The sequence below is a fragment of the Emys orbicularis genome, chromosome 1, assembly GCF_028017835.1.
Source record: "Emys orbicularis isolate rEmyOrb1 chromosome 1, rEmyOrb1.hap1, whole genome shotgun sequence".
In the NCBI taxonomy this organism is placed as follows: Eukaryota; Metazoa; Chordata; order Testudines; family Emydidae; genus Emys; species Emys orbicularis.
The window spans coordinates 86,431,582-86,452,803 of record NC_088683.1 but is presented as its reverse complement, the minus strand read 5'-3'; the positions used below and the strand labels follow the sequence as shown (position 1 = coordinate 86,452,803).

General features: G+C 44.7%; 1 protein-coding gene across 1 annotated transcript in view; it reads left to right on the top strand.

Annotated features, from left to right (window-relative positions):
- Positions 1–1,614: 1,614 nt before the first annotated feature.
- TMCC3 (transmembrane and coiled-coil domain family 3) overlaps positions 1,615–21,222 on the top strand; it is a 66,741-nt gene continuing 47,133 nt past the window's right edge. The window contains exon 1 of the mRNA XM_065418761.1: positions 1,615–1,692. Coding sequence (XP_065274833.1) covers positions 1,615–1,692 — 78 coding nt within the window. The remainder of the gene's footprint in view (positions 1,693–21,222) is intronic.

Sequence of the window (21,222 nt, the reverse complement as noted above, 5' to 3'; positions counted from 1 at the left end):
GGCTGTAGACAGTTTTAGGTCGACAGGAGAGTTCTCCTGTTGACCTAGCTATGGCCTCTTGGGGAGGTGGAATACCTGTGCTGATGGGAGAATGCTTGCCTTCGGTCTAGGTCAGCCTAGGCGGTGATTGGGGGTGGGTAGGCAAAGCATTGGCCCCTCCCCTGGGTCTGCAAGTAGGGGTTGGGCCCTGCCCCCCTCTGGAGCCACAAACGCCGGAGCAGCAGACAGCCAGGGTGAGTGCCCCACCTTCTTGTGGGCAGTAGGGCTCAGGCTTCCGGCTTCAGCCTTGGGGTGGCAGGCGGCAAGCTTCGGCCATGGGGTGGCAGGCTCTGGCCACTGGGCTTCAGGCTTACCACCTCCTTCATCGCCTCTGGCCCCCGCTGCCTCCCCCGGCCCCTCACCCATCCTCCCTACCCCTTCTCCATCCAAGGCTTAATTTGTCCCCCGGCTTGCCAGGGCTGAGTAAGTCTGCTGTGAAAAGTGATATTTGTATGTTTGCTAACAGGTCTGCTGCTGTGAACAGTGATATTAACAAACATACAAATATCATTTTTCACAGCAGCAGACTTACTAGCTAGCAATTCTATTTAAAACAAAACAAAACAGAAACCAAAAAAGCAAAAGAAATAACAATAATAAAAAAAGACAAGAACATGCAAAACACCTTATTTGTGTTTCTATTCTGTTTAGGTCTAGTAAAGAATAGGAACAACTGTACATTGTTGTTATTGAGTCTGCAAAAAAATAATAATAAACCCTATGTAAATAAACTACAATGATTTGGATAGGTATGTGTACATATTTGTTTTTCCTGAAGTTAATTAAGTTTTTTGGAAACTGAGGCCACCAAAAATTTGTTGTGAGAACCCCAGTTTAGGTCATGTCTACACGGAAGCGCTATGGTGGTGCTGCTGCGGTGTTTTAAGTGCAGACAAGCCCTTAGCCCTGGGAGGGAGAGCAGAGAGGATGGCTTACCTAGTACAAGTCCTGCCTAGCCAGTGTCTCTCACCCAAGAGCACTAAAAGGACCCCCAGATTTAAACGGGTTGAAAGGCAAAAGCAGGGCAGTTGTGGTATCTCCTCCCTGGCTGAATGAAAGGGCGGAGAGACTCGAATGAAACCGGGAGCAGAGCGAGGGCCATCGCCCCTGCCTTGTGCAGGCGGAGCCTTTGGGCTGCCCGGGAGTAACACGGCGACACGAGCCTGCCAGAAAACAGGGCTGTGGGCCCCTTATGTTTTCCTCTTTCACCCAAGCGCCTGTGGCTTTCTCCCCGAGAGCCGCTCTCAGCCGCGCCCTGCCCCCGCAGCCTCCAGCGCCCTGGCGCTGGGAATCCCGGTGCTACTGCGGGACTGGTTTGCCCAGGGAGCGGCCCCAGCTCTCTCGGCCGCCCCAGGCAGGGGCGCGGCGCGGCTGCCGGAGGGTTAACGGGGTTATGGGCGGGGGCAGGAGGAGCAGCTGCCGGGCGTGTCCGCTACTCGCGCACCGGGCTGCAGCCAGGGCTGGAGGAGGCAGAAGCGCCGAGACGGCGAAGCCGGGCTCTCCTGCTCGGGCACTGCTCCCGGGGGCGCTGCTGGCTCTCGGGCTGCCCGGGGAGAACAGCCGCTCGGGGGCACCATGCCTGGAAGCGACACCGGCCTGGCTGTGGACAGGACTTACTCGGACCCGGAGAGGCACCAGCGCTCCAAGACCCGGGTAATTCCCCTCTCGCCGCGCAGCCCGCGGGGGCTAGTTGCCCACCCGCCACTGCAGCGCTTGGCTCTTCCGTAGCAGGGGCTGCACAGCGTCCCGGGGGGCTTGTTCCAGCAGCCCCTGTCGCCGCCCTGCGGGTCTGGGTTGGAAATGGCGGGGGGTCCCCTCAGGTGCTAAAAGCTGTTTGTCTTGGGTGCTTAAAAGGCGCCTGTCACCTTGGGAGCCAAACCCAAACGTTCGGCCACTGTACGTGTAATCTCAAGTTTCAGCTCCTCTCGCCCCGAAGCAGCCTCTGGGTGCCTGGGCAGAGAACACACCTGGCCCGCTGCTCCATTCCTCTGCGCACTGCTCTCGTTGCACTAGATTGGACTGGAGGTGGTTGGTGGTAGTTGCTAAAGGTTAGTGGAAGCGCTGCGGATGAGGGATTCAGGGCCGGCGCTTGACACACTTGGTTCCAGCCAGTCCAAAGGTAACAAAACAGCTTGTTTTGCTCCTCCTGAGGACTTAAAAGCCGCAGCAGTTGTGGGGATCACAGCTGTATTTTTTTTGAAGTGAGGTCAACAAGTTGAGAGACTGTCTGAGGAACTGCCATGTAACAATCCCACTGCATTTCTGTGTAGAGTGTAAGCAGTGTCAGTGTGAGCCTTCAATTCAGACGTGCTTTTGAAAACATGATCTCGCTGAAACCTGGACCAAAACTTAGGTTCTCTATTTTTAAATAAATATCACAAAATAGCTATTTCGATGACTATTTTTTTAACCTAAAGGAAAACTTTTAATAAACTTTCCCATTCAGTGTTTATAACCCAAACATTGCTTCATTGCTGTGTTGTGTAAGAAATTGAAACTGAATGACTGTTGACAGACTGTAGAAACTGAAGTTCAAGATAAATTCACTAAAGAAACTAGCTCAAGCTGAGAGTAATGGAAAACAACTACGAAAAGTGAACAGAAAACTAGCTGTTTAATTCTTTGAATATTAATTGTTCATGCTTAGACATCCCTGGGATGTCTCCCTCAGAAATTGCTTAGGTAATACAAGCAAAGGCTCTTCTTTTATTTCAATCTCCCTTAAAGTGAAGATCTGCAGAGCAAATGATTTTTCTACAGTAGGGAGCAATTATTACTGCTCACTCCATCCCCCCTCCCTCCGTTGCTCGTTCTCCCCCATCCTCACTCACTCGCTCATTTTCACCAGGCTGGGGAGGGTCCCTTTTCGACCTGGTGTTCGGTTGAAAACTAGACACCTGGCATCCTACATGCTAAAATTGCTCCTAAGAGGGTTGGAGCAATATATTTATATACTATAGATTCCATGATGTACAATTTCATTGGGGCAATTTTTCTCATGGTGCAGTGGAGGTTAGATTTGTTTTGTCTGATTATCTTGTGTCTTTTTTTAATAGACTGCATGATATCTGCTTGTTATATTAGTGATCATAATATGTATGTGTAATTACATGTATGACTGCACTATGGATGGGACTAATGGGTTGGCTAGCTTGTGTACAAATTTCAAATCTCCAGCTACCTGTTCAGTTTAAGCAGGTGAAGTCCTCTGTATTTATGACTCTGGTTAAGCAAAAGAAAGCAAAGCTGCTCTTCATTGTATTGTAATTTCCTATTGCTGGCTCTGGCTGTGGGCAAAAAATAGCTGTTCTGCTTTCTCTCTTCTACTGAGACAAGATATTTAGTGCTTCAAAATAAATGAGCTTCACAGCTTGAAGTACTTGGATTATTTATCTGTGGAGGAAGACCGCTTCCTTTCCCTATATAGAATGCTAGTCTTTCTTTCCGCCCCTCCCATCTCATTAAATGTCACTGCTAGACAAGAGATAGTGTGCTTCAGATTGTTTCTGCATAATGAAATGTTTTAAATTAAGTAACCTCATTCACTGTGGCTTTTACTGTTGGTATGCTATCAGCATAGCATGGCCTTTGCACTATAAGTTTGACACACGTTATACATAAACCAACAGTATTGATGTCTACTTAGTGTTGAGCAAATTAGTTTTATACCTCGTAATTCTTTTCTTTCTGGAAGGTAAACATGCTATATCGCTTAGCATGATGACAGAAGAAAACTTGTATTATTCTTGATGTCTTGATTTATTTGGGAATTTAAACTGAAGTCTCTTCAATCCGGCAGATTGACTTAATAGCTGGAACAAAGCAGCATGACCAATTTTCAGTATTGCCAACTCCAGGTGTCCAAAAATAATGAAATTTCTGTTTTTAAGAAAATGTTGCGACCTTTCTATTTGCATTCTGATGGCTTAAACATCAGGGTTCATATTTTAAAGCTTTTCTCTGCAACCATGAGGACTAGAAACTTACTTTTTTTTAAAATGCAAGCTGAGGCACTGATCTAATCACATGACTCTATGAGCCAAGGCTTTAAGAAAAATGCCCAATATAAAGAGACCTGTGATAAAATCAAAAGAGTTGGAAAAAAACTGAGTCTTGTGTAACTGGATAGTTTTATGCATCATATGTCTGGAGGTTGGAAAAACTCCATTCTCACTTACCCAGGACAAGTAACTCCGCTCTCGCTTACCTCCTCCCAGGAGGGGAGGGATAGCTCAGTGTTTTGAGCATTGGCCTATTAAACCCAGGATTGAGAGTTCAATCCTTGAGGGGGCCATTTAGGGATTTGGGGCAAAAATCTGTCTGGGGATAGGTCCTGCTTTGAGCCGAAGGTTGGACTAGATGACCTCCTGAGGTCCCTTCCAACCCTGATATTCTATGATTCTATCTGGATAAGTGAGCTGGATAGCTTCTGGCTCATTCCCTGAGAATTGGGAAAGGAAGGAGCAGAGTAGTTCAAACTCTGCTATCCTTTAGCTGGAGGGGGTTGGGGTGGGCAGGAAGCAGAGCAGCAAGCCATGCTGCTGCTTTGTAGTGAAGGAGGATCATTTCTTCTTTTAAGAGAAGGGGAGTGGGAAGGAAGAGCAGAGCAACTGAAGCTGCTGTTGCTCCTGACAAGGCAGAAACTGACGTCCTGCAATAATCCAAAATGGCTGCATTCCCTCGGACTGCTCCTTCGCTGATGAACTGAGGCCCTTCTCGCTTAGCCACCATTGTAGCCATTGTTCTGGTTTGGAGTCAAGGATTTATTTCTCCCAACGAGACTGAGGTGGAATGCAACCAGAACACAGAAGACAAAGGGTTTGTCAAGCAGTTTAGACCCAATTGTAGCTTTCCGGCCCGGGGAGCGCCAGAGCCCAGCCCCCACCCGGAGGCCCAGGCCTGGATGGGGGCGGCCCAAAGCAAGCTGCTGCTGCTGCTTTTCCTGGAGGGGCATGGGAGTATGAAGCAGAGCAGCCCATGTGGGAAGCCAAGGGTTTCCTACATGTCCAGAATGGCAGCAGCCCCACAGAAGCCCTGCAAACAAAATTAGGGAGCCTGGAATTAATTAATTAGGTGTCTGTAGGCAGAGGGGGTGATTAGGAGAGAAGGAGATGTCAGGATTGATTTCATTAGGAGGACCTGGGAGCCTGATGGGGCAGGACGTTTTAATCTGGACTGACTAAACATAGTCCTGGAGAGATCAGGTGTTGAGACTTTTCAATCGCTACACATCACCGTGTTCATCTTGAACTCTACTAAGGATTATTCAGATTAGACTTCATGTTTTCCTTCACCTTCTATTTTTAAGAGAAAAAAAACTGCTGTCTGTTCTGGAGGGGGAAAAAACCCAGCAGATTCAGTTTGTACAAAAGTTAGAACAATTCATTATGAAAGGGGAATGTCAAGATGGTAGAATCTCAGGAAAGGGAAGAAAAGTAATTTTTAAACTCCACTGTAGTTAACAAGCCAGAGACTCTTCCTCTAGTTCAATGTCTACCTGAGACTATTTAGAGAAGCCGTCAGACCTCACTGCTGTTTAGCTGGCAGGAAAGCCAAGAACACCGAGCTGGGGGGCGGTCTCATTTTCTATACAGTCAACACCATCACAAAGATCCCACTGCCTAAAAGAGATGAGTACTTGAATGAAGAACAGCTGGCTCATTCTTGTCTGGGAAAATTAAATTGCTGGTCAGGAAGAAGCAATGTTTTGAAGAAATAGCTAGGCCACTGGTTTCTCCTCCTTTCAAGGTGTCTTTTCTTCCCTAATTCATCAAAGAGGTGCAAAGCTTCAGGGTCCTGCAGAATTTAGTATCAGTGTCAAGAAATTCTGTTTGCTAGGAGACTTCGCCCCATCCTCCCCAGTGAGGATCTGGCCAAAGCAATCCATGCATTTATTGCTTCCATACTGGATTACTGTAATTCTGGGGCTGAAGGTTGAAGTGATGCAGAAACTTCAAATTGCACAGAATGCAACAGCTCACCTTCTCAATAGGAAGAGCGCTGTTATGAGTATGTCATCCCTGACTCTGAGCTCCACACCCTCCACTGGCTGGTTCCTTCTCCACTTCTAGGCCTTGGTTAAGACTGGGGTACATCAACAACTGCATCTCCATCTGTAATCCACTAAAACAACTGAAGTCTTTTGGAACAATGCAGTTAACACAAGCCAGGCAAACAAGTACCAAGAGTCTCATTGCTTCCACAATGTGCTTCAAAACAATCCTTTTTTGGGGGGAAAAAAACAAAAAAAACTTTTAAAGTATAACCAGATAGGGATTGCCCTACTCTGTCACATCAATGGCCCATGTAGTCAGATGCCCTGTTTGACTGACCAGTATCCGATGCTTCATAAAACGGTGCAGGAAACCCTAATTACTGTATTTCCTGCCCATAAGAAAAGGGTTTTTTCCCCCCCTTAATCCCCATCAATTAGTGGCAGGTTTATAACCTGAAGGATGAGTTTATCCAGTGCTTAATTTGTAATGAACGAGTTGCCAGAGCTCAAGCAATTCCGTGCTGGGGCTAAAGCAATTTTTTTACATTGATAATTGATGCAGCAAGACCAGAAGTGCCGGGGCTATGAACTGCCAAGCCTAGAGGTGCCGGGGCTTAGCCCTGGCAAGCCCTATCACAAATTAAGCACTGAGTTTATCCCTTTTTAAAAATGTAAATTTATCTAATATAACTGGATGTTCTCATGACTTGTATAAATGCCATGTGGTTACAAAAATTCCTTTTCTCGCTTACTTCTAGTTAGAAGTCCCCTTCTTTTTGCATTATTAGAAAAGGTAAAAAAAGAAGCATTTGAATTCACCTTTGCTGCAGTCATTCATACTTTTTATATTCCTCTTTCATGGTCCCTTTCATCCAGCTCACCTCAGTTTTTTTAATCTCTCCTCATATGGAAGTCTTTGTGGCCTCTAATCACTTTCCCTTCTAGATCACCTATTTTTCTGTTATATCTTTCCTTGGAATCACGAAGAGGGTTGGAGGAGAAACATGAAGAGACCTAAAGAGATCGGAAACACAGGGAAAATGTAACAGTATGAGATTCAGCTTGGAAAAATGCAAGCTAATGCTGCTGGAACTAATGAACTAAGTTTCTGTACCTGGCTTGGAGATAGGACCAGTAATGTAATATCTGGTGTGAAGTAATATTACACACATTTCATAGCTTTCACAACAATTGGAATGAAATTAATACTTGGTGTAACTCTGTTTAGTTTCAGGAGGTTTATGCCTGGGTGAATGTGGTTCACTGTGTTAAAACAATTAGTAGATATTTACTACAGTTCTAGTACCAGTACCTGGTGAATGACGTGTTGTAAGGTAGCAGAGCTGGTAATTCCATATGTTTGAATGTTCACTGCCCATATTCTTAACTAGTGTACATTTTAAAGCATTACTGCATATCCAAGTATTATGTTTTTAGGCCTTGACTAATGCTCAAACCACATTCTTTTCTTATCAGCATTATTTTAGCCATGTTTTAAGAAACCATTGAGGACACATCATACCCTGTGTAATGCTAACAAAAATTATAGCAGGATGCTATTGAAGATTCAAGAACTTTTTTTTTTTTTTTTTTTTTTAAATCCATGACAAGTGTCTGCTTTTAAAAATTATTTCAAACAAGTGACAGTCTCACTACAAAATTCAGATCTGGTTTTCAAACAAACTCAAGAGTTTCAGATTTGGGGATTTACAGCATTTGAGGTAGAGAAATAGATCTGAACCAAAATCCTCAACGGAGCTTTATGCTACAATAGCATAACTAGCACGTACATTTTCTGTTTATGATCAGTTTAACTGGCTATTGTAGCTCCACTGTCCACGCTAAGTGCAGTGCAAAAGTAAACTGCATATATGGTGAAAAGGAAACCACACTTTTAACATGTTTAAGTTTGATAGTCTAAGTTAATAATAGATACACAAGTTCTTTTACAAGTGTATTTTCAGAGTGCTGGATAAAATATTTTTTTCTGTGATGGTAACATGAGGATTTCTATTAAAATATAATATATACTTTATATGTACATTTTATGAAATGGTATATTGAGAGTGTCCCTTTAAATATCAAGATATTTCTAATGAAAATACTGTAAAAGAACCCCTCCAAAATATTTTGTGTCCAGATGACTTGAGCATCCTTACAAATGTTCCTACATTAGGGGGAAAAAATTCAAGATGATGTGATGAGGCAGAACACTATTCAGGCCTCCTTAAAAGCTGATATGGCTATCCTTACCTCACAGCATCTCTGAAGACTTGGGTGCCCCGTCCTCAGGTACCATAAAATTATGGGATGCCTACTGCCAGGATGCTAGGAATAGGAGGGAAAAAATCTAAAACTGCAGGGGGAAAAAAGAAAAGATAGCTAGGATAAAATGAATTCTTTTTGTTTTAGAGGATGCTCCTAACCAAACACGGATATTTCAACAATGTAATGGAAGAGTTTTCTAAATTGCTGACTTTCAAAACATTTTTAACTGAATACTCCAGTAGAACAATATTGAACAACAGGGAGCTGACAAAGTTGATTTCTTTTGTATCCGTTCAATTTCCAGATTAAATACAGCTGAAATAATAATGGCTGCTGTTATTTAAAAAAAATTATAATTGCTAAACCAAGTGAAATAAGGTAGGGTGAAAAAATTGTTACACGGCTCAGTATGTATTTTAAAATGTTTGCCTGTGTCTCAGTGTACTGCTAGTTTATGCCCCAGTCCTGTGATCTGTACAAATACATTCTTGTGCCCACACATTTCGGGGGTGGGTTAAAGGCCACTGTTTCTCTCTCTTCCCCCCCCCCACCCCACTCCATTGCTCCTATGAAGATGATTGCAAAATGGAAATGGGGACCAGATTTCTCTTCGAAGTTTGAATGGATTTTTGATTGAGAATTTTATGAACCTGGGTAGATGTGTGTGAACTTTGCTTTGGGTCTCTGCCAGAATATTTTGCACAGCTCTAGCCAAAACAGTGCAATGATTCATTCCTGCTGCTATGCCCCTCGTGGATCCTTGTTACTGAGCATATTGCTTGCAGGATCAGGGTCTAAGTTAACTACTTTAAACATAGTAAAAAGATGTTTTGTGTGTGTGACACACAAACACACCCACACCCACACTTTTAATTATTTGGTTTGATTCTCTTGGTTTAGTTGGTTTGGGTAGCTTTTAGAAGGATGCTTAATTTGGCAGCCTTGCAAAAGGAGAGTTACTGTGGTGTGTTGCAGACAGCGAAGTTGATTTGATTTGTACTGCTGTTCAGGTTATAAATCAAATGGGCACTGCTGGATATCAAGTTTCAGCATCTTGACACAATAGGCAAATGTATTGCAATCCAGACCTGACCTCAGTTTGGGGAGATGTTGAAGGGGGAGTGTAATTCGAGGGAGAGTTTAGGAATCATATGGTAGAATGAATTAAAGTATTGATACTATTGGTATGTTCAAACAAAGTAATTTGTAACTTCCATTAGCGTTGTTAATTAAACCTCACATGTCAAAATATCCTTAAATCAAACTTTAATACATTTGAAAGCACCATTTTTCTTACTTTGCCTGTTGGTAAATTTTTGATTATCATGTATGTGTGTATGAAGAAATTAGTGTTTACAACATTTACTGATAAAAATCGAATCCTAAACCTAGTTTTGAGTCAGGAAACCTGGGTTCTTCTATTCCAAATCCTTCCATCGACTGGCTGCATGGCCTTGAATAAGTCAGTGACCTTTGGATCTTGCTTAGCCATTTGTACAATAGGAATAGTAATGCTTATGTGTCCTTTTATTTATATATATATATATATATATATATATATATGGATGAAAAAGGTTGTGTGAGTGCAAAGTATTATTTATATTATTGTGTTATTGATTAAAAATAATCAATAAGGACCTGATCCAATATGCACTGAAATCAATTGGGGTCTCTTCATTTACTTCAGTGATCTTTGGAACAGGTCCTAAATGAATTAGGACAGCATTATGAAAACAGTCTGTATATAATCAGTAGGCTATAGTTGTAGTATAATAGATGTATCCTTGTAAAGTTTCATCTAATTTAAGTCCCAAGGTTGGTGTTAAACTTTTTAAAGGAACGATCTTGTGTCAGTTTTGGTCCAAAATGGGTGTGGTGTTTGATAACTAAATTGATTTTGTTTTAAAATCAAAGATAGTGTTAATAACAGAAACAAAGAAATGTGTGGGTTTTTTTTTTTTTTTAATTGACATGGTCCTTTGAAAGTATCTATCCTTTTAATTGCTGACTAAGGACTAGATCTACCAAACGCTATATGTGTTTGTCTTTACTCATGTCATGTAGTCCCACTGAAATTAATAGGACTGTGCATTTCAGTAAAACTACTAACATACATAAAGATTTGCAGGATTGGACCCTAAAACAGTAAGTAAGGGAAGCTTTCAAATGACCTAGCAATTGTCTCTCATTCAAGAGGACAAGTCACACAGACTGAAAGTGAATTATGGCCTGTAGATTACATTAAGTCAGGTATGTTGACTTCCATGCAGGGCCAGCTCTAGGTTTTTTTGCCGCCCCAAGCAAAAAAATTTTTGGCTGCCCCCCGTCCCAGCCCTGGGCTCCTCGCCGCACTCCCCTGCCACCCCAGCCCTGGGCTCTCCCCCCCGACCCGCACCCCCCTGCCGCCCCAGCCCTGGGGTCTCACCCCCCCCCCCCACCCCTACCCCCTGCCGCCCCAGTTCTGGGCTCTCCCCCCCTACCCCCCCACCATTGCCCCCCACACACACCTCCTGCCGCCCTAGCCCTGGGCTCTCTCCCCCCCCCCCCCCCACCTGCACCCTTCTTCCGCCGCAGCCCTGGGTCACTGGTAACTCGCTCCCAGGGCAGGTCATTCAGCAGGAATTTTAGGTGTGCACAGAACACAGACAGGATTGGTTCCCATATGGTTACAGAACTGCAGTAAAGTGGAACGATTTTCAGCTTCTGTGATTGGAGGATATCTGGATGCATATTATAAGCCTGTCCTACATAAATGAGGAAAAGTTGAGGTGCCTTTATTATTCTTTTGTTCCACTCTTTCTTTCTAAATTTGCCAATGCAATATCACTGTCTTCCTTTTAAACAAACAAACAAAAAAAAGGCAATGGCTGTTGAAAATAGCAATTCCAGTCCTAATAACCACTGGGAAGCATTTCTTGCTCAATTTTATCCTACCTTTTCCTATAGCAAGTTACAGTGGATCAGTATATTTGATTTGGGAGAAATGAAGTAACAGCCGCCCAAACTGAGCTTGAGCACTCCTGAATTTTGAGGTGTTCAAATCTGGAAGGCAGGCAGGTACGGGGGGGGGGTGAGGGGGCTGTGGCTCCGCAGGGGAGCACGGCAGCATGTATGCAACATGGTCTGAGTGGCACGGTAAGGGGGCTGGGGGGTTGGAGAAGGGGTAGGGGGTTCCGGGGGGTCAGTCAAGGGACAGGGAGCAGGGGGGGTTGGATGGGGTGGAGGTTTGGGGGGGCAGTCAGGGGCAGGGAGAAGGGGGGGTTAGATGGGTCAGGGTTCGGGGGGGCAGTCAGGGGACAGGCAGAAGTTGGATAGGCATGGGAGTCCCAGGGGGTTGTCAGGGGACAGGTAGGTGGTGGAGTCCTAGGGGGGAAGTTGGGGGGGGGTCCCAGGAAGGGGCAATCAGGGGACAAGGATCAGTGGGGCTTAGATAGGGGCTGGGGCCCTGGGGGGCAGTTGGGGCAGGGGTCCCGGGATGGGGTGATCAGGGGACAGGGAGCAGGAGGGTTGGATGGGTTGGGGTTTCTGTGGGGGGCAGTCGGAGGGAGTGGATGGTGGCAAGGTGGGGCTACCCTCCCTCCCTGTGGAGTGTCCTATTTTTGAATGTTAAAATATGGTATCCCTACCCTTCCCAGTGCAGCTCTCCAGTCACAGCAGGCTACAGCATGAGGTCTCAGCTTCCTCACTCCCTCCCCCTCTTTCCTGTTGGTAGTGGCCAAGGGAATGCTGGGAAATGTAGTTCTTTCCCTGCTCCAGGGCTGGCTCTATAGGCAGGGAGCTAACCAAGGAACTACAGCTCCCAGGGCCCCCTGTTGGTTCTCAGCTCCCATGCTGGATCCCTGCCGCCCCTGCAAATGGGCTGCCCCAAGCACGTGCTTGCTTTGCTGGTGCCTAGAGCCGCCCCTGCTTCCATGTGTTGGACTTAAAAGTCATTGCAGTTTTTTGTATGCACTAAGGACTTATTAATTTAGTTAGGCTTGGGATTCAAACAAACCTTCAGGGCAGAATTGACACATCTGAGATTAATCCTACTTCCTTTAAAAAAATACAGATTTATTTAAACACGTAACAAGAGATTACAGGAAAAATGAGGTGGGAATGATTCAGTGTCTTTGATTAAAAAAAAAATCTATAGTGGATTTGTAAGTGTGCTTCTGATATCTCAATATCAGAAATACTATGATGCGAGAGAAGAGTCATCGAGGTTGGCCAAGATGACTGGTATTTCTGGATTTGCAGCATTAACTTTTCTATTTCTATTCTAAATTGTGTTACATTTCATACAAAAAGTACAAGGTAGCGCTTAATGTAAAATACACTGTCATATATCAGTGTCTGGTCATGTGAGTGCCACAAAATAGAAACACTTTAAAGTCAGAACTGGCACTAACATTTTCTAATTCAGTACAGTCTATCTTGGTAGCCTACAGTGCATAAAAATATACCCAGGGCAGCTAAAGATGCATTATTTTTCTCACTTGGTGAGAGAGAGGCTTATTTCTCTTCTGGCTTAAACCAATGGGAGGTAAGGCTATGGTTTGTCAGACATGCTAAGTAAGAATTCCAGTGTCCATTAAACATTTTTCAGCAGTTACAGTAGACAAGAAGCTTTGGTTTAAAATTGCAGATAGCCAAGAGGAAAGAATTGAAGACCTGGAGCTACTAAGTAATGAACTTGACCCCATTCTAAAAGGGCTCAAAAACTCAATGAACTAGAGTTGTAATCTAATTGGTAGCAGTCCTTAAAGTAGATGCTGTGAAGAAATTATAGAATTTTATTTGCAGTGAAGTATAAAGGTGTTGGAGAGGGATAACTTCAGTCCCACTTGCAGTGTTTAGGCTCCATGTATCATCTGAGACCTCAAGCCTCTTTGTGACTCTTGGAGAACAATGAGCAAAATTATAAAATTCCCACATGAACCATGGGGTGGGAAAGTAAACATTGGTGTAAGAATCTTTAGCTGCCCTTTGTCTTTGGAGTTGGACTATCCTGCAGTAAAAACAGAAGAAATAAAATATTGCACGTCAGCATGAGCAAGACTAATCAAATCCATTAAAATGTTAAGCAATAAGACATACGTCACATAAATCCAATAACTCTAGTACCAGTTCCATTTTTTTGGCTCTGTTTGTCAAACCATTTCTTCCTCCACTTGGTGCTGTTCTATCCTGTTCACTAGAAATTTGCAGTAGCTTGGAGTGAAAGGGGAAAGATACTTATATGGCTGGCCTTTCAACTCTACTGTCAGCCTGCCAGAAAAGGCCCAACTATGTTTCCAGGCCCATATTTTTTTGCGCTCTCTTGACCCACTTGGAATAAGCAAGAGGTGTTGCAGTCTCTAGCACTTCAAAGCAAGTGTGGAAAATGGGGACCTGTAAACAGTTAGGCTTATTGTGCCAGGCTGAAAGTTCAGTCTTAAGGGCAGACATAGAAGCAGGGCCGGCTCTAGGATTTTTGCCGCCCAAGGCAAAAAAAATTTTGCCCCCCCCCCCCGTTTTTTAATTACCCCCACCCCCGGCCCCGCCTCAACTCCGCCCCTTCCCCAAATCCCCAGCCCTGCCTCCTCCCCCCAGGCTCTCAAGCCTGGGAGGGAGAGCAGCGGCGCGCGAAACAAGTGTTTCGCACGCCGCGGCCGCTCGGGATCTCCCCCTCCCTCCCAGGTTTGAGAGCCTGGGAGGGAGGGGGAGACTCCGAGTGGCCGCGGCGCGGGCGCCACTTCTCCCCCTCCCTCCCAGGCTCTGAAGCCTGGGAGGGAGGGCGAGTAGCGGCGCGCGAGCGGCAGCGGAGGTGAGCTAGGGCGGCCGGGGCACATTTTTAGGGGCGGCATTCTGGCGCCGGCCATGCCGCCCCTAAAAATGTGCCGCCCCAAGCACCAGCTTGTTTTGCTGGTTCCTAGAGCCGACCCTGCATAGAAGTGTCTTTTTGTTTCCCTTTCTGACCCCACATACATGCTTTGCAAATAGAAGAATAAAATTGTAATAGCTGCTATGTCTACAGTTACTGAGGTTTATATGATGTACATATTATTGCTCAATATGCAAAATAGCTCATTTTTGTGACTTGTACTGTCATGCTAGGAGTTTCGGTTTCATTCTTACTGGAGACTGCATTGGATTTCTTGTTGGTTCATGTCAGGGCTGTCCTTCGCTTTCTCTGCCAGACCTGCAAATATTTTGTCACTTGCTTCCTTACTCCCCCAAAAGCTAATTTTTGTGTGCAACGTTACCCTCTTCAAAAAATCACTGACTATCTAGTCTGCCATGACCTCACACCTCACTGTGCATTAATGTGAATGAACAATCAGTTTGTTGATTTCATAAATGATAGAAGTATGTGCCCCAACCATCCCACCCCAAAGTGGCTGCCAGCCACCTGATATGGTGAAGTGGATAGCAGACTGTATGAGGCGATGTGCACTTTGGATTGCATTCAGCTCTATCATACAATAATGTTATTGCTGTACCCTCCATAAAGCCCAGCAGATAGTGCCCCCCCACACACCTACTCAGATACAAGTGGAGTTGCACTCCTGTGAGTGATGGTCATACAAGCAGTATAGCTGCACCAGGTATCTGCATGTGTTAATGGCAGTGTTCCTTGTCCACACTAGAATAGCAAATACTTTGCTAATGGGATTTAAAGTAGCATTTTCTACAGAATATTTAAACTGGCTTATTGCATAGTTGTTGAGCACTACCATCAACATTTCTGTATATCATCTGTAAACTAAGATATCCAAACAATTTTGACGCAGAATTACAGCAATTCCAGATTAAAACAACAACTGTGTTTCTCTGCTCTTTCTTTTCTTCCTTTCTTTCCCTGTCCCCATCCTTCTTGGCCCTTGTCATCCCTTCAATTTATGTATTCATCTGTCGTCTTTTCTTCCCCAATTCTTTCTTTGCGTTTACACTCATGGGGCAGAGCAATAATATGGGTAAAGCAGAGAGGAAAGGCGCTTTCATTCTGGCTTTATGGGTCAGGCTGCAAAGCAAAATTGACTCATGCAAAGTTGTGGAACCATCTGTTGCTCACCAAAAGGAGGCAGCCAGTCAGGAGCTCTGCCTGGCTCAGGGAGAGCCCATTCAGCCGCCCAACACTTTGTTGCACTATGTGACTTAAGCAGGGGACATTGCTGTGCTGACAGATGCTCGGCTCCTGTGCCTTGCCTGGCAGGTTTTTCTAGTACAGAACTTCAGTTAAATACTAGGTAGAGTTATATATATTTGCATGAAATATGTGGGTTTGATTGTTTTTAAAGCCTGATGCTTCAAATATTTCAAGAGTAGGCCCCTGCTCCACCCATTTTACTATTTTTCTGCCTCAGATTTTTCTACTGCTGAAATCTGAATGTTGTCATCTACGCCACTTAATATTCCAGACTGAAGTGGGTTTATACAGAGGGGTGTTGGAGAAGGAGAGGGCCTGTTGTGAAGAGTGACAGAAGAGTTGCAGTACTTGTATAACAAACTTACTAAGGTTTGGCTCACTGTCTTAATTGTTAATTGACCTAAGCTCCAGTATCTTGTGACCAGTCAGTTTCACCTTGACTCTAATAACTGGTTATTTCAACCCGTTTCTGTAGCTGACTGGGAGACTGAGAGAGTGCAGTGGGTCTTCACCATTAACGCACAAAAGCTTTGTGTTGGAAGAAAGGTTGGTAAGGTGATCAAGTTGCATTGGTATTGCTGTTTTTTATTGACGCAGCACCGTTAGTGTCCAAGCATTTGCAGATTTTTTAAAAAGACAGGTCACTGATTAAAGGAGCTACACTTTCAACTAGACACAACATAGACAGGGATGCCTATAGGAAGGTGCAGGGGAGGAGGATGCAGGACAAAGTTTACATAGCTGAAAGCTCATGAGGCACGCTCTTTGTATAAATATCTTGGTAGTTCCATTTTGTTACAGTTTTATATGTAAAAGTGTGTAGACGGTATCCAGAATTTCCATCTACGGTGGAAGTCAGTGATGGAAGGCTACTTGAGAGAACTCATCACTTCAGTCACACAAATTCTGGTCTTCCAGTTGAAAGATGCTGTTGCATGCTCCTTTTTAGATCATTTTATTTAGTGCTTATGTTGTACTCTTGATTCTCATCGAGTAAGAATACATTAGTGTTGTTGTAAGTTTTTGCTCAGCTCAGATCGGTCAGTGCACTCTCACAATTTTAATATCTTCCTTTCAAAATGTGACCTGTAATCTGCAGGGAGTAATTGCTGCAACTACTCCTGAATAGACACCTTAACATTTAAATATAGATTTGGGGTGAGGGAAGGAGACTCATTCTACCCTTCACTTTCCATATTTGGCTCAAATAAATGTTCCAGAGTTGTTAAAACTGGAGGTGGTTAATTTCTGGAGGCTAGTTCTCAAATTTTATGGAACAGTATAGATCAGGGGTAGGCAACCTATGGCACAGGTGCCGAAGGCGGCACGCGAGCTGATTTTCAGTGGCACTCACACTGCCCGGGTCCTGGCTACCGGTCCGGGGGGCTCTGCATTTTAATTTAATTTTAAATGAAGCTTCTTAAACATTTTGAAACCTTATTTACTTTACATACAACAATAGTTTAGTTATATATTATAGACTTATAGAAAGAGACCCTCTAAAAAGGTTAAAATGTATTACTGGCACGCGAAACCTTAAATTAGAGTGAATAAATGAAGACCCGGCACACCACTTCTGAAAGGTTGCCGACCCCTGGTATAGATAATATTTTCGTGTCAGCTTTCTACATGGTGGTTTGTAACTTTCTATGACAATGCTTGGTTAACTGCAGCGCAAATTCCTACTGTTAGAGAGAGATGCCCTTCCTCTCTCCCCACCCATGTTATCCTGGCAGTGAGAGAACACAAAGGTCACTCAATGTTTACTATTTCCAGAGACTACAGTCATAGCAATGTATTTTTAAAATGATAAAATAAGAACCATAAAAATTTAACTAAGAAATTGTCAGAACATGAATTTAAAAATAAATGTAAGAAGGAAAAAGTGGGGGTTTGTGTGTAAATAAGTGTGTTCCATTTTTGTACCTAGTCTTTTGACACATTCTGTATTAAATTTCTTAAATAAACTTTTTGTATCTGTAGACTGCCCACTACAGGCAGACAACTTGAATTTGTTTTACTGGATAAAATTTTGCTATTGCTAACGTCTCATGCAAACCCATTGACTTGTGGAGTAACATTGACACAATATTTATTGTTAAGAGAAATTCTGACTCCAGTTACATCCCATGTGCTCTGTTAACTTTGGGAATTGTGGTGTCCTCAGAATAAACTAAAGCAGAATTTCTTCCACAACAGTAGAAAGCGTTTTAATAACTGCTTCTGAATGTTTATTAAAAATATGTTGCTGTATGTTATTTAGTGACAAATATTTTATTTGGAATGTTAATATACTGGTGACTAATAGACTGGCTAGACAGATAAATATATACTCTGTTACTAAAGGATATTTGGTATGAAATGTAAACAGCAAGAATCGAGACTCCAAGTAGCTTTTAAGAAGTCTCTTGTCATATCTTAATATGTGAATCATCATATCAAGTGTGTTCAATGCCACATAGTTGTAGATGTCATATGACTACTAGAAAAGCTTTCACAATATTTGTATTCGAGATGTTTTTAAAATTCACCTCAGTTATTCAAGTGTATCTTTGTTACATTATGAAAATATATATAAGTATACCAGCAAAAAATGAAAGTAGTAATTTATTTTCATGTACTAATTACTCCCCACTAATTTTTGAGAGTAGTTCCTGGCATCGTCCGTGGCTTTGTTTAGTATACTATGGAGATTCAGTACCCAACACTCTGACTTTCTCTGCTGATTTAAACAGGAGATGGCTTCAGTCTCTGATATGCTTCTCTCTCCTAGGGCAGAAGGTCTATTTGTGTTTCTTATCTTGGCAGTTGCAAAATAATTATTTAGGGGTCATTTATATTCATACCAGTACAAAGTGATTTCAGTCTAATACCTCTTTCCAAACATAGAAAAATTAGCAGTATCATGGCAGGGGCTTTTGTAATGTTTTTTTCTTTTAAAGACTGAAAGTATTAATCATATTATTACTAACATCCTCAGATTTGCAGGGGGAGACTGAGTAGGTATGTCTACACTGGCAGAGTTACAGCGCCGCTCAGAGAGCGCTGAAGGGAAACTGCTCTTGTGTGTTCACACTGTCAGCTGCCTGTGCAATAGCGTGTTCACACTTGGGGCACTTGCAGCGATATTCGGAGCAGTGCACTCTGGGCAGCTATCCCACAGAGCATCTCTTCCTCTTCTGCCGCTAAGAGTTGTGGGAAGGCGGAGGGGGTCGCGGGGCATCCTGGGTCCTGTCCCAATGCCCCTTGATGCATTGCTTCGCATCCCAGCAATCCCTGTACTTCCATCCACATTTGGCGCCATCTTTCTACTGTTTGTGTACTGCGCGCTCTGCTCTGCCTCTTTGGTCCGCAGGAATGGATCCCGCACTGTTGACCAGTATGCTGCTCGCTCTGACTAATACGTCATGAGTGGCTGTGGAGTTATTCCTTAAACTACAAAGACAAGAGGAGTGTGACATTGATCTCGCCACGTGTAGTAGCTACGACACAAGATTGCTTGTTGCTTTCATGGAGGTGCTCACCACAGTGGAACACCGGGGAAACAAGCACTGGCTGTTGGGCTAAGTTCCCTCTAAGCTGCGCAGCTGCCTATTAAGCCCCGCGCAGGGGCTCAGGGCTGTGGCAGGGAGAGATCTCTCCCCCAGCACGGACCGGCCCCGGCCTCACCCCAGAACCCACACCCCCATCACCCCAATCCTCTGCCCCAGGCCTGAGCCCCCTCCCGAACCCCTCATCCCCAGCCCCACCCCAAAGCCCACACCCTCAGCCAGAGCCCTCATCCTCCCCCACCCTTCAGCCCCCTCCTGCACCCCTCATCCCCAGCCCCACCCCGGAGCCCGCACCCCCAGCCAAATCCCTCACCCCCCAACCCTGCACACCAATCCTCTGCCCCAGCCTGAGCCCTTTCCCACACTCCGAACCCCTCGGTCCCATCCCCACCACATGAATTTTGTTGTGTGCACCAATATGAAGGTGACATAGACGTAAAAAATTAGAGGGAACACTGCTGGTGGGATCACATCGTCATGCACGTCTGGGATGACGAGCAGTGGCTGTAGAACTTTCGGATGAGGAAAGCCACATTCATGGGACTGTGTGATCTCGTCCCAGCCCTGTGGCGCAAGGACATGAGAATGAGAGCTGCCCTGCCGTTGGAGAAGCGTGTGGCAATTGCATTGTGGAAACTGGCCACTCTAGACTGCTACCGATCGGTTGCTAACCAGTTCAGAGTGGGAAAGTCGACAGTTGGACTCGTGTTGATGGAAGTGTGCAGAGCCATTAATCGCATCCTGCTCTGAAAGACCATGACTCTGGGCAACGTGCGTGACATTAGGGAAGCTGATTTGTGCAAAGCCACCCACAACTGTGGAGGGGCGATAGATGGGATGCATATTCCAATTCTGGCACCAGATCACCTAGCCACCGAGTACATTAATAGGAAGGGGTATTTCTCAATGGTTCTCCAGGTGTTTGTGGATCACTGTGGGCATTTCACGGACATTAACGCAGGCTGGTCTGGAAAGGTGCATGACACACACCTCTCTTGGAACACAGGCCTGTTCAGGAAGCAGCAAGCAGGGACTTCCTCCCCGGACCAGAAGATCACCGTAGGGGAAGTCGAAATGCCCATTGTGATCCTGGGAGACCCTGCCTACCCTTAATGCCGGGGCTTATGAAGCCATACACGGGGCACCTTGACAGCAGCAAGGAGCGGCTCAACAGGCTGAGCAAGTGCAAAATGACTGTTGAATATGCTTTTGGCCGTTTAAAGGCCCACTGGCGCTGCTTATATGGGAGGCTGGACCTGGCCTATGACAATATTCCTAGGCTTATAGCCACGTGCTGTACGCTCCATAATATTTGTGAAGGGAAGGGTGAAAGCTTCACTCAGGGCTGGACCGCTGAGGCTCAGCGCCTGGAGGCTGAGTTTGAGCAGCCAGAGACCAGGGCTTTTAGAGGGGTGCAGCGTGGGGCCATAAGGATCAGGGATGCCTTGAGGTAGCAATTTGAAGCTGAAAGCCACTAATATTTGTTGCTATGCTCGGGAGTGCAGTGCTTGTAATGGTAGGAGGTGATTGTGATTGGTGTAGACCAGGGGTAGGCAACCTATGGCACGTGCGCCGAAGGCGGCACACGAGCTGATTTTCAGTGGCACTCACACTGCCCGGGTCCTGGCCACCGGTCCGGGGGGGGGGGGTAGGGGGGGGGCTCTGCATTTTAATTTAATTTTAAATGAAGCTTCTTAAACATTTTAAAAACCTTATTTACTTTACATACAACAATAGTTTAGTTATATATTACAGACTTATAGAAAGAGACCTTCTAAAAACGTTAAAATGTATTCCTGGCGCGCGAAACCTTAAATTAGAGTGAATAAATGAAGACTCGGCACACCACTTCTGAAAGGTTGCCGCCCCCTGGTGTAGACGATGCAATATGAAGGCTTAAGAAAATACCTGTTGCTTTACAGGGCTGTGTTTGCTTTCAATTAATAGAATAAAGATTTCTTTCAAACCAACACAATCCTTTTATTAAAAAGCAACAACCGGAGGAGAGAGATAAATAAAAAAACACATCAGCACTGAGGGGGACAGGGGAAGGGAAGGTTCCAGGAGGAGGTGGGGTCCCGGGACGGCTAAAGATTTGTGTATGTCCAGGTATCATATCCAGCCTTCTCCTTTGGAGTACAGTGCAGCGGGTACTGTACTTCAGCAGGGCTAAACTGCAGAGGGACGCGTGTTGAGTGCAGTGGGTACTGGAGTCCACACTGCTGGACTGTGAGGAGGGAGGAGTGGAATGCGGCGGG